Here is a 13621-nt window from a genome sequence, read left to right as displayed (position 1 = left end):
CTTTGCTCAGTCGCTCTGAAGCCCAGTGGACAAGAAATACGGAAGCTCCGCCCACGCACCTTTACGCGCAGGCTCTCCCGACTCGCACCGCCCAGGGAGTGGGGAGGATAAGTCGCTGTCATGGAGGACGCCGCAGCGCTCGGGAGGACCGAGGGGGTCCTTGAAAGCCAAGGACCGCAGCCAGCTGCAGGCCAGGGAGGTATGCGGGGCGGGAGTCAGCAAGGGGAAGTCAGCCCCAGCGAGGCAGCCGGTCTCGGGGCTCCGCGGGAGGCCGAGGGCGGGAGCTCACGGCCTGTTCCTGGCTGTGTGTCGCAGGAGCCCTGGTGGAGCTCACCCCGACCCCCGGCGGCCTGGCCCTGGTGAGCCCCTACCACACCCACCGGGCCGGGGACCCCTTAGACCTCGTGGCGCTCGCAGAGCAGGTGCAGAAGGTGAGGAGGCGCGACCGGGGCAGCGAATAACCGTCTTCATTCACGTTGTGCTCTGCGTCTTTCGGCTCAGACCTCACTACCACCTAGGGTGGGGGTGGCAATTGCTCTTGTCTCCATTTTACAGACGAGTAAAGCCGACTGTCATTGTGAGTCGGTGGCCTGACTCGAATGACCTTCTGTGACCAAAAGCTCCTCTAACGGCAACTTGAGTGCCCATAATCTCCCTTCGTGGGAAGGTTTACACAACACGTTAGCGTTCATTATTTCATTTGCACTTTAGGACAGCCTTGTGAGGTAGGCAGTACAGAGTTATCTTCCCATTTGACAAAGAAAAGTTCCCCAGAAGTTTCAAGGTCCGCTTTTTTAAAGCTGCTTCCCATAAGATCTTTGTTAACTGAGAGTTTAAACATCTAGCAGGGCAAGGACTCCGAGTTTAGTCCTTATTAAACATAGTATTCCCAAGCCCAGTGCTTTTATATGGATGGCCAAAATAAGTCAAATAAGGAGGAAATGTGAAATAATGGAAAAAACACTGGAAGTTTGGACACGTGACTATTAATCCCACTTTTGATACAAACTTGCAGTGCGACTTCAGGCAGATTACTTCTCTCTGGACCTCAACTATTTTATCTGTAAAGTGAAAGGTTTGAAGTAGGAGAGCTCCAAGATCTAAAGCTTTGTCATTATTCAATGAAAAACCAGATTCCTTCTTATCTCTTGTCAAGACTTCCAGTTATACACCCTCTTCAGTGTGCACAGATGGAGGGTCCTGCTGTTTTAAAGATTATGATGGCCCCTTATCCCTGTATACACTATCAGATTTAGCCTTGATTATGTTCTAAGGTCTTTGCTTTGCTCAAAATTATTTAATGTGCTCAAATTCCCTCACGTCTTTTTTTTCCCAATGATCCTAGAAATCCTTCGAATCCGTTTTTTTTTTTTTTTTAATTAAGAAAAATTCAGATACGTAGGAAAGCTGTTTTAATTCAAAACTTGTACTTTCTTCTTTTTAAAGAACTGGGGAGCAAAGTGCAACTTTTATGGATTAAGAGAATATGCTAATCAGATCACTATTATTGGGAGGGAGGTTGATAGGGATAGAATCTTGTGCACACAACATACCCATGTGCTGTCGAATGACTATCATGTTTATTATAATGGCCTGAACAGATGGAATAAAGAACAGTTTTTGCCTTTCATCCTATAATCTTGTGAAATACAGAGGATGCATTATTATGCTGCCTCTGTTTCCCCAATACAATCTGTATTTGAGAAGCTGAAGAAAAAAACAACTTTAGAGACAAACAAATTGAATCAAACATATTTACTATCTAAAATGTACTTTTTGGCTAGGTGCCATGGCTCACATCTGTAATCCCAGCACTTTGGGAGGCCAAGGTGGGTGGATCATTTGAAGTCAGGAGTTCGAGACCAGCCTGGCCAACATGGTGAAACCCCGTGTCTACTAAAAGGTGTGGTGGCTCACGTCTTTAGTCCCAGCTACTCGGGAGGCTGAGGCATGAGAATCGCTTGAGCCCAGTACATAGAGGTTGCAGTAAGTCGAGATTGCACCACTGCACTCCAGAATCAGGGACAGAGTGAGACTCAAAAAAAAAAAATGAGGCTGGGTGTGGCGACTCACACCTGTAATCCTAGCACTTTGGGAGGCTGAGGCAGGAGGATTGCCTGAGCTCAGGAGTTGGAGACCAGCCTGGGCAACATGGTGAAACCCTGTCTCTAGTAAAATACAAAAAATTATCTGGGCATGGTGGTGTGTGCCCGTAGTCTGAAGCTACTCTAGAGGCTGAGGCAGGAGAATTGCTTGAACCTGGGAGGCAGAGGTTACAGTGAGCCAAGATCACACCACTGCACTCCAGCCTGGGCGACACAGCGAGTCTTTAAAAAAAAAAAAAAAAAAAAGGAACGGAGGGGGCAGGTCCAGTGGCTCACGTTTGTAATCACAGCACTTTGGGAGGCCGAGGTGGGCAGATCACGAGATCAGGAATTCAAGACCAGCCTGGCCAACATAGTGAAACCCCGTCTCTACTAAAAATACAAAAAATTAGCTGGGCGTGGTGGTAGGCACCTGTAATCCCAGCTACTCAGGAGGCTGAGGCAGGAGAATCACTTGAACCCGGGAGGCGGAGGTTGCAGTGAGTGGAGATTGTGCCACTGTACTCCAGCCTGGGCGACAGAGTGAGACTCCATCTCAAAAAAAAAAAAAAAAAAAGAAGAAGTTATTTTTTTTAGCAGGACTCACCCGGGTATTGGTGTGTGTTCAGAAAGCTCAGGAGGCCTGGTATTAAGGCATGAATTTTGGAATCAGACTGACCTGTGTTCAGATCCTTTGCTGTTTATTATCTGTGAAACCTTGGACAGGTTGCCTCATGTCTGTGAGTCTTAATTGCTAAAATGAGAAAGTGAGGTTATCAACTTCATAAAGGTGTTGTGAGAAGTAAATGAGATGAATGTAAAGGGCCTCAGAGTAGTTGAGGCTAGGGTTAGTGCTTACTAGTTGTAGGTACTCTTCTCTTCATTTTTTATGAGGCTTTTTTGTTTTTAAGTTGTTCATGAAATATTTTGCATTTTTTGTTTCTTTTTTCCTTTTTTTGGACCTCAGCCTAATCCATATTTTGCATTTTATATTAACTCTTCAAAATATAAATTCAAATTTTGTTTACGAGATTTACTGCTAGCACCTTAAGAAAAGGGAGGGTTATTATAAGGCTACCCCTAACCTGGAACTACCTTAGCTCTGGAAATACCTACTGTCTCTTTGGCCATATATGGCTCCTCCTTTCTTTCTGTCTTTTTTTTTTTTTTTTTTTTTTTTTGAGACAGAGTTTCACTCTTGTTGCCTAGGCTGGAGTGCAATGATGCTGTCTTGGCTCACATCTACCTCTGCCTCCTGGGTTCAAGCAAGTGTCCTGCCTCAGCCTCCCAAGTAGCTGGGATTATAGACATGTGCCACCACGCCTGGCTAATTTTGTATTTTTAGTAGAGACAGGGTTTCTCCATGTTGGTCAAGCTGGTCTCGAACTCCCAACCTCCTGTGATCCACCAGCCACGGCCTCCCAAAGTGCTGGGATTACAGGTGTGAGCCACCATGCCTGGGCTTTCATTCTTGGAACAAAATGCAAATTCTTTTACCGTGGGCTACAAGACGGCAAGATCTGGTCTCTGCTCTCTTTTTTAACCCCGTTCTACACATTGCCTATCACTAACTAGTCTTCAACTGCATTGGTCTCAAATGCCTGCAAACTTTTTTTTTCCCAGCTTTTCTCATGGTCGGTCCTCTCCTTTCATTTAGACCCAAGTCTAATGTTACATCCTTAGTGAGGCCTTCTTGTCTGAAAAAGGCCTTACCCTACCCCATCCAAATGACAGTATTATTAAATTGAATTCAAATACTTCTAGGCTACATATACTTTCCAATTCCCCACCACTCCCTATTATTAAACTTCATAAAAATGAAGTAGCTTTTCTACTTACTTGTTATCTTTAACCTGCTTCTACCACATAATTGTGATTATTTCCTTCATAATAGTGCATTGTTATTATGTGTACATATAATATTAACTTTAATCATGTTTACTTTTTGGTATCTATTACTCACTGGAGCTGTGCTTTAAAATATGGTACCCACTAGCAACATTATGTCTGTTAAGCACTTATGTTGTTAGTGTGGTTGAGGAACCAAATTTTATATTTTATTTTATTTTAATTCATTTGAATTTAAAAACAATAATTACTTCAAGTATTGGAACTCAAGTATATTGGAACAATTTGAGTATGTGAATCAACTTTTTCACATATAAATTTTATTAAGTCTAAATGCAGATGAAGTATTTCTGATGAAAATTTAGCATCCAAATTGAGATGTGCTGTGAGTACAAAATAAACACTATATTTTGAAGGCTTAATATCAAATGCAAAATATGGATTAGACTGCAAAGGACCAAAAAAAGAAACAAAAACAAACAAAAAATGCAAAATATTTCATTAACAACTTAAAAATAGTGATTACATGTTAAAATGAACATGTTTTTGATATATTAGGTTAAATAAAATGTGTTAGCTGGAGCACGGGGGCTCATGCCTGTAATCTCAGCACTTTGGGAGGCTGAGGCAGGCGTCTTACTTGAGGCCAGGAGTTCAAGGCCAGCCTGGCAAACATGGCCAGACCCCATCTCTACTAAAAATACAAAAATTAGCCGGGCATGGTGACGCATGCCTGTGGTGCCAGCTACTCAGGAGGCTGAGGTATGAGATTCGCTTGAACCCAGGAGGTGGAGGTTGCAGTGAGCCACTGCACTACCGCACTCCAGCGTCTGTGACAGACCGAGACTCTGCCTCAAAAAAAAAAAAAAAAAGTATTGTTAGAATTAATTTACTGTTAACGTGGCTACTAGAAAATTTAAATTTAAAATTTTATATGCGACTTGCCTCATATTTCTGTTAAACTATATTAGACTTGACTTGCCATCTTAAAGGCAGGGATTTCTCTTTCCTGTTAACCAGTACACCCAGTGCCTAGTGTGGTGTCTGACACACAGTAGCTGCCTAATATACATCTGTGGGACAGATAAATGACTCAGTTTACTTGTATGGTTTCTGTTCACTCATAACACTGGTTTATACCTGAATTTTGCCGTAAGACTCCTCAACTAACCAACAAATTCTCTTTAATATTTTTTAGTTCAAGTTCTAGTTTAATTTCCTCATTTCTTTACCTTAATTGTGTATAATCAGCTCTTCGTAAAAGTAAGCTGGAAATTTTTGACAGATTTCTATTGCCTGAGTGGTAATCCTTCCCAGCACATGAATTGATCACATTAGTCTCTCCTAACTTTGAGAATTTGATCTATTTTAAGAAATGTCCTGGCTGGGCGCAGTGGCTCACACCTGTAATCCTAGCGCTTTGGGAGGCCGAGGTGGGTGGATCACCTGAGGTCAGAAGTTCGAGACCAGCCTGGACAACATGGTGAAACCCTGCCTCTACTAAAAATACAAAAATTAGCTGGGCATGGTGGTGGGCATCTATAATCCCAGCTACTCGGGTGGCTGAGGTTAGAGAATCACTTGACTCCAGGAGGCACAGGTTGCAGTGAGCCAAGATCGCGCCATTGAGCTCCAGCCTGGACAGTAAGGGCGAAAACTCTGTCTGAAGAAAAAAAATTTCCATTGCCTTCAGTTGCACTTTGTGGCACATGACAGGCAGTCTTGTGTGCACATTATAACTCTGTTTCAGGTCCACATCATAATGCAGTCTTTTAAAATACGTTTTAAGTAATAATTAGAAATGCACATATAAGTTAAAATTTAAGTAGTTGTGATGTAAATAACTGAGGAAATGGTCAGATTAACACATACTTTCTCAGTTCTGGGGGTGTGGGGGTCACATAGAAAAACCCGAATACTTTCTGTGTGTATCTAGATTTCTACCTTAGCAGATGATAAGGGCCAGATCACAAGTGTCTTTTAATTATTTAAAATCCATCCCTGATTTCACAAGGGTTTAAACATGAGAAAATGGAGACCTGAGAAGTGTGTGGTGTTTGTTAGGTAAAGAGCAGGAGGAAAAATGGACTGGTTGGAGGAGAGGGTATATTCAATATATTTGGTAGCAGGAGAGAGAGAGAGAGAAAGAGAGAAGGCATGTTGGAGAACCAAAGAAGTTCAGTGTAACTGCAGTTCATAGTGAAAGGGTAGAAAGCTATGGGAAATAGAAGAGAGCATGTAACTGTGGTGTGGAGTCATGTCAGGGTGGCCTTCTCATGACAGTGCTATCTGAGTGGGGCCTCAGGATGAGTGGGAGGCTGTGGGGCAGTGGAGAGAATGGGAAAAATATTTTAGGCAGAAGCAAAATATTAGCATAAACCTCTTCACTGGGATCCAGAAAAGAACATCATAGAAGTCTTTTCCTCTTTCAACCCACAGTTTAGTTTTCTCTCACCTGTAGGCTGATGAATTCATCCGAGCAAATGCCACCAACAAGCTGACAGTCATAGCTGAGCAAATCCAACATTTGCAGGAACAAGCCAGGAAGGTAAGGAATGACTGTTAGACAGGCTTTCATTTTCTTTCTTTAGTTCTCAGGATTGGCTGAACTTGTTTATAATCATTGTGACTTTTTATGTCTTTAGTGCCTCCTAGAAATGTAGAGGTAGGTGTTGAGTAAAATAGAAGGAATAAGCTTAAGAGGTTAAGTATAAGTTTTTGTTTGTTTGTTTGTTTGTTTTTGAGACAGAGTTTTGCTCTTGTGGCCCAGGCTGGAGTGTAGTGGCGTGGTCTCAGCTTACTTCAGCCTCTGCCTCCCGGGTTCGAGCGATTCTCCCGTCTCAGCCTCCCAAGTAAATGTTGCCAGGTTTTTTCACCATATTACAAGCTACATGGTACAGGTCAGCATCTCTGTGAGCATCTTCCAGTACCTATGAATCACAGATATGTAACGAATTAGGCCTCCCTTGTTTTGTTTTTTCCAGGAGAAGGTTTCATGAGGTAAAGCATTTTAACAGGGGAATATGTTTTCATTTATAAAAGAAATGTACTGGCTGGGCGCGGTGGCTCAAGCCTGTAATCCCAGCACTTTGGGAGGCCGAGACGGGCGGATCACGAGGTCAGGAGATCGAGACCATCCTGGCTAACACGGTGAAACTCCGTCTCTACTAAAAAATACAAAAAACTAGCCGGGCGAGGTGGTGGGCGCCTGTAGTCCCAGCTACTCGGGAGGCTGAGGCAGGAGAATGGCGTGAACCCGGGAGGCGGAGCTTGCAGTGAGCCGAGATCCGGCCACAGCACTCCAGCCTGGGAGACAGAGCAAGACTCAGTCTCAAAAAAAAAAAAAAAAGAAATGTACTTAGCACAGAAAAATAGGAAAGAAACTTAAAAATTACCTGGAGTCATTATTGCTCAACATTTTGAAATACCTTTTTTTTTTTTTTTTTTTTTAAGATAGGGTATCACTGTATCACCCAGGCTGGACTGCAGTGGTGCAGTCTCGGCTCACTGTAACCTCTGCCCCCTGGGCTCAAGTGATCCTCTTGCCTCAGCCTCCCAAGTAGTTGGGAGTACAGGCATATGCCACCACACCTGGCTAATTTTTTGTATTTTTAGTAGAGATAGGGTTTTGCCATGTTGCCCAAGCTGGTCTCCTGAGCTCAAGTGATCCGCCTGCCATGGCCTCCCAAAGTGCTAGGATTACAGGCATGAATCACTGTGCCTGGCTTGAAATATAATTTTTTTTTTTTTTTTTTTTTTTTTTGAGACGGAGTCTTTGCTCTGTCACCCAGGCTGGGGTGCAGTGGCGCGAACTCGGCTCACTACAAGCTCCGCCTCCTGGGTTTACGCCATTCTCCAACCTCAGCCTCCCGAGTAGCTGGGACTACAGGCGCCCGCCACCTCGCCCGGCTAGTTTTTTTTGTACTTTTAGTAGAGACGGGGTTTCACCGTGTTAGCCAGGATGGTCTCGATCTCCTGACCTTGTGATCCGCCCGTCTCGGCCTCCCAAAGTGCTGGGATTACAGGCTTGAGCCACCGCGCCCGGCCCGAAATATAATTTTTTAAAGCCTTTTTTACAGCATAGCAGCATAGTCTAATTTTTGTTTCTTCAGAGTAATCTGGATCTTAAAAGTGATTCATTGCTATTGGGGACCAAGATCCTAAGCATTGAATGGTTTCCAAATTTTAATTGGGATGATCACTGAATATGGGTGCCTGTTATCTCCAATACCTAATTCGTTACATATCTGTGATTCATAGGTACTGGAAGATGCTCACAGAGATGCTGACCTGCACCATGTAGCTTGTAATATGGTGAAAAAACCTGGCAACATTTACTACCTCTATAAACGGGAGAGTGGTCAGCAGTATTTTTCCATCATTTCTCCAAAGGTAAGAACATACATTGTTTGCCCAAAAATCTACTCCAGCCTCTGAGAAATTCTTGGTATATATGTGAAAATGTAGACATGTGGATTGGTATATGGTTTCTTAGAAAACTGGGGGTGATGTGAGCCCAGACATGACTATAAAAAATATACCTGTGCTTAAATTATTTCACTCATTTTCTCAAGGGAGGGATCTGATGTGTAAGGTAACTGCTTTCCAAAGATTGTTCTGACTGGTATGAAGTGAAAAGCCAAAAAAGAGATTGTGGCATAATTAGGAAATGAGCTCAGTTTGTTCACAACCCACCCTGATGGGAACTGCCTCCTTTGCCTTCTCTAGGAATGGGGGACAAGTTGTCCACATGACTTCCTTGGTGCCTACAAGCTACAGCATGACTTGTCCTGGACTCCGTATGAGGACATTGAGAAGCAAGATGCTAAAATCGGCATGATGGACAAGTTGCTAAGCCAGTCAGTGGCCCTGCCTCCATGCACTGAACCCAACTTCCAGGGACTGACTCACTGAGAGTGGGCTCTGACAAACAGCTCTCACAGGACCTGGCTGTCACCTCCTTGTTGACCCCATTGTTATCTTGAGAATTGAGGACATGTAGGTGAATCACAAACTTCCTGGAAAGAGACCCTGTGTGAATGTAAATGCTGTCATTTTGACTTTTAATTGGGATGGTAATAATCATTGAGACAGAGTCACTGTCTTTCGGGATCCTCTCTGGACCACAGATACCCAAGTCAGTCAGTTTCAGAGTATTGGCCAATGTACTTTCCTTCTTCCTCTCCATCACTTCTTCCCTTAAGTTAAAGTGTTAGAGAAGACTTTCTTCTTCCCATAAAAATGGTTGGTGGATCGTTTTCCAGAGAGAACTGTTTTCAGTCTTTTTTTTTTTTTTTTTTAGTAACTGGTAGTATTTAACATTGGGGTTGAGGCTGTCTCACAGTTGGTGCAACTCCAGTTTAAAATTCATCTGGGAACGAGAATGTTGGGTAATGGAGGGTGATTAAATCCCCCCCCCAAAAAAAAAAAACCACTTGGCTTGGCTGGACCAGAGAGTGTGTGATTCTGGGATTTCTGTGCTGTTGATGAGGTTTGTCTTGCCCCTTTTGCTCTCTCTGCCTTGCTAGAGTGAATGAGAATCTGAGGCAGCAGCAAAGGCCAGGTTTGGGGAGTGTCAACTTTGAAACTCACAAATTTTAGACTTGGAAGAGACGTTGGATGCTGCCACTAATCATTATAGAATCCATTGTGTAGTCTCCCAAGGAGGAGCTCCCAGGCCCAGCCACCTGCAGCAGAACAAACCCATTTAAATGGCTACTTAAAAATACTGTGGAAGAGAGTATGGCAGTAGAGTGAGAAACAAGAAAAACAGCCAAATTGTTGACTGTGAGTTAACTCAGATTGAAATTCATTTTGACAAGAATTATTCAAGAACTTAAGGGTCTTTGGCAAAATTACTGTAGTTCTTATTCCGACTAGGCTGTTGTAGGACTCTACCTTCTTTCCTGTCTGTTCGGTGGAATTAGCTCGTTTATGGATGATTTAGCATGGCTGTAATCTATTGCAGTATGCTGTAAAAGGACAGAGAGATATGTCCTTGAACTGACAATGGCCCAAGTTTCTCTCTGGGAATGGATGTTCCTTATACTGATCTGCTTGGTAATACCCTCCCCCCCCATTATTCATGGTCTCTCCTCATAAACTGGATTTCTTGTGAGCTGTAAATGGTCCACCTAAGGCCTCACACAGGATGGGGCTAGAATCTAACAAGCTCACTCAGATGACACTTGGTCGCTCAGTTCACATGGGAATGTTCTTTGGACTCAGCTGCAGAGGTCTTTTGCTGGGGTGCTGCAGAGTCGGAGGGAAGAGACATTAGTGGTACAGTAGTGGAGTCTGACTACAGAAAGTTTCCCAGGTTTTCAGAAGGTTCTCACCTGCATCATGATGACAATTTTGAATAGGTACTTCATTAGTTATCAGATAAACAAATTACTACAAACTTAATGGTTTAAAGCAACACCCATTTATTTCAGAGCTTATAGGTTAGGAGTTCAGGCACCATTTCATTGGGTCCTCTGCTTCATGGTTTCTCTGAAACCCTGTAAGGCTGAAATTAAGTTATTGGTCAGGGCTGTTCTCATTTGAAGGCCTGACTGGGGGAGGATCTGCTCCCAAGCTCACTTATATTGTTAGCAGAATTTCTTTTCTTTTTTTTTTGTTTTATTTTGTTTTTTGAGACAGAGTCTCACTGTGTTGCCAGGCCTGAGTGTAGTGGCTCAATCTCAGCTTACCGCAACCTCTGCCTCCTGGTTCAAGCGATTCTCCTGCCAAATAGCTGGGATTACAAGCACACGCCACCATGCCCAGCTGATTTTTTTATTTTTAGTAGAGACAGGGTTTCACCATGTTGGCCAGAAGGTCTCGATGTCTTGACCTCATGATCCACCTGCCTCAGCCTCCCAAAGTGCTGGTGCTTGAGCCACCGCATCAGGCTTGTTGACAACCCTCAAGGGTTGCTGGCTTCAGGGATTCCACTAGCTGACTGTTGGCTGGAGGTTGCCCTCACTTCTTGCCACACGAGCCTCTACAACATGGCAGCTTTCTTAAGCAAAGTAAGCAAGGATTAGAGTCTGCTAGCCAGATGGAAGTTACAGTCTCATGTAGTCTGATCACAGAAGTGACATTTCATCACCTTTGCTGTAATCTGTTGGTTGGAAGCAAGTCACTAGGCCAGCCCATATTCAAGGGAGGGAGTTATACAAAGGCATGTATACCAGAAGGCAGACATCACTGAATCATTGAACAGATCCTAGAATCTATCTGCCACAGGGCTCAGTTGAGAAGAAGAAAGGAAAGTTCTAGGTAAAAAAGGCAATATTACAAAGTGGTTAAGTGTGATGGTGTCAAAGTCACAGATCTGCACTTCACTCTCAACTCTAACAAGACAGCCTCCCAGCTGGCATCCCTGCTTCCTCCTCTATCCCCTCTCCAATCCATTCTGCATGCAGTCATCAGCTTGATCATTTGAAAATGCAAATCTCCCTCGCTCTTGACATTTCCTAACCTCAACAGCGGGACAGCAGTGATTGAAAAGAGAGAAACTTCCTTTTGTTCAGTAAGATGTACTCCCTGCACTGACCACCAAGGGGTGTCATTGCTCTTTCCTGGTTAAGCCAGTTACCACACTTGGGAAGGGCTAGTGGCAATGTGAGGTGATTTGGGGCACCTGAGAATGGGAAACTAGGACCCAGTGATTATATACAGTAATCACTTTTCATTTACCCATCCATCTGTTCACCTGATAATTTCATTAGTATGAAGTACCTTCTAGGTTCCAGGTTCTGGGGAATAATAGAGCTGAATCACTATTTCCAAGGAGCTCACAGGATGGTAGAGAAGGAAACAAGTTAACAACTCCAAGATGCTCTAAGAAGGGGTGTGATAGAAGTACGTGTGGAATATTATGGAGCTCCAGGGAGGGGTTCCTTATTGAGCTTGGAGAATTTGGGAAGACTCTTGGAGGAGCTAATGCTTGCTTGGTGTTGAAAACCATACAAGTTAGAACTTTCTGGAGGCTCCAATTGCCCTTTCATAGGAAGTTTGTCTTTTGGGGGTTGGGGTAGGGTTCATTTTTGGATGGAGTTTATTTGTGAATGAAGACAGGGACATCCATTTAAGCCATATCAACCAAAGCAGTCCTGGCCACAAGGAGGGGTGGAGTGAGATATGTCCCGGCTAGAAAATCCTTGTGTCTAAAAGCTAGGAGATAGATGAAGAGGGGAAGGAAAAAACATTCCAGACAAAAAATAACATGGAAGGGACATTGACTAGAAGTGATACGACATGTGAGGAATTGCAGCCAGTTAAACAGGAGAATATGGACCGGGGGCTATGGGAGAAGAACTAATGGAAGGATTTGGGTAGGTTGGTAATATTGGCCATTAGAAACATCATTTTGGCAGCAGAGGCTGGGTAGAGGGAAGACAGGAGCTTCCATCCCTAATCAAGGCAAGGGATGATGGGAGTCTGAACTAAGCAGTGGTAGAATGAGAGGGCCTGTATTTCACCAATTGCAAGGTGTACTTTTTCCCCCCACATTTTGGTATCTCAAACCTGGACACTTCTAAAAGTCAGTGGCATGTCACAGTTTAAGTGGCATTTTTTCTTTCTTAGAGCTACATAAAAAGATCAAAACAGATAGCATCTTACATTTGATGAAGCATGGCACATTGAAAGTACAATCAATTGCCATCTTGTTAATAAAATGTCAGAGGGATGAGAGGAAAGACTCTTAGATGATGCTTGAATTCAAGCATTTCTGGCTTGAGTATCTGCAATGAATAGTGGGGATCCACTCAACAAAATTTGCAGGAGGAGGAGGACATCCCTGTCATTTTCCAGAATAATCAGTGATATTCTGTGATATTGATAATCCACCTAGTTGGCCCTTCCAAAGTTACTGGGTGTGAGTAACAGTTGACTGTAGCTCCCTTTCTCCACCCTAGTGCTCTGGAAGGAGGAAAGGAGAGCTGGCTTGTATCTTACTTTCTCAAGTTATCAGTCCACAAACATGAAGAGTATTAGTGTTACAGACACAAAGATGATAAGTACTGTCTAGTGAGCCTTTATTCTGCTAAGTGTATCCATTATCTCTTTTAATCTTCACATAACCCACCATCAATGAGGTATATAGTATTCTTATCTTACAGAGCAGGAGCATCTCAGAGATTCTGAAACTGGCCCATGGTTATACAGATGGGAAGTGGTAGAGGTCAGATTCAGACACAGTCCTGTTTGAGTCTGACCATAACCTTAATCCTGTTTGGGCCAATTAAGACAGTCATAAAGGATCTCGGTATAGAGGTATAAAGAAGTTAAATCACAAAAGTGATAAAGTAAGGTTTTTTTTGTTTGTTTGTTTGTTTTTTTTTTTTTTTTTTTTTGAGACAGTCTCACTGTTACTCAGGCTAGAGAGCACTGGCTCAATCATAGCTTACTGCAGCCTTGAACCCCTGGGCTCAAACGATCCTCCTGCCTTAGCCTCCCAAGTAGCTAGAAATACAGGTATGCACCAATATGTCCAGCTAATTAAAAAAAAATTTTATAGAGATGAGGACTCACCATGTTGCCCAGACTAGTCTCAAATTCCTGGCCTTAAGCAGAATGAGATGTTTATGTGAGACACTACCGGAGTAGTTCACTTGGGCGTTTAGTGATAGGTATGTAGAGGATGTATATCAAGGTATAGAGAAGTAACTTATTTAAGGTCATACAACTTATACAAC

The 13621-nt window shown here is 43.3% G+C and overlaps 1 protein-coding gene across 2 annotated transcripts; it reads left to right on the top strand.

Moving 5' to 3' along the window:
• The first annotated feature begins 81 nt into the window (after positions 1-81).
• On the top strand, positions 82-9199 carry C1H1orf50 (chromosome 1 C1orf50 homolog). Of its 2 annotated transcripts, NM_001266364.1 has the most exon segments (5): positions 82-199; positions 316-431; positions 6394-6480; positions 8193-8324; positions 8661-9191. In NM_001266364.1, coding segments are annotated over 5 exon segments (600 nt in total). In that variant the 5' UTR covers positions 82-120; the 3' UTR covers positions 8847-9191.
• The last annotated feature ends 4422 nt before the right edge of the window (positions 9200-13621 follow it).

The sequence above is a fragment of the Macaca mulatta genome, chromosome 1, assembly GCF_049350105.2.
Source record: "Macaca mulatta isolate MMU2019108-1 chromosome 1, T2T-MMU8v2.0, whole genome shotgun sequence".
Classification (NCBI taxonomy): domain Eukaryota; kingdom Metazoa; phylum Chordata; class Mammalia; order Primates; family Cercopithecidae; genus Macaca; species Macaca mulatta.
This window is presented reverse-complemented; position numbering and strand designations above follow the sequence as displayed.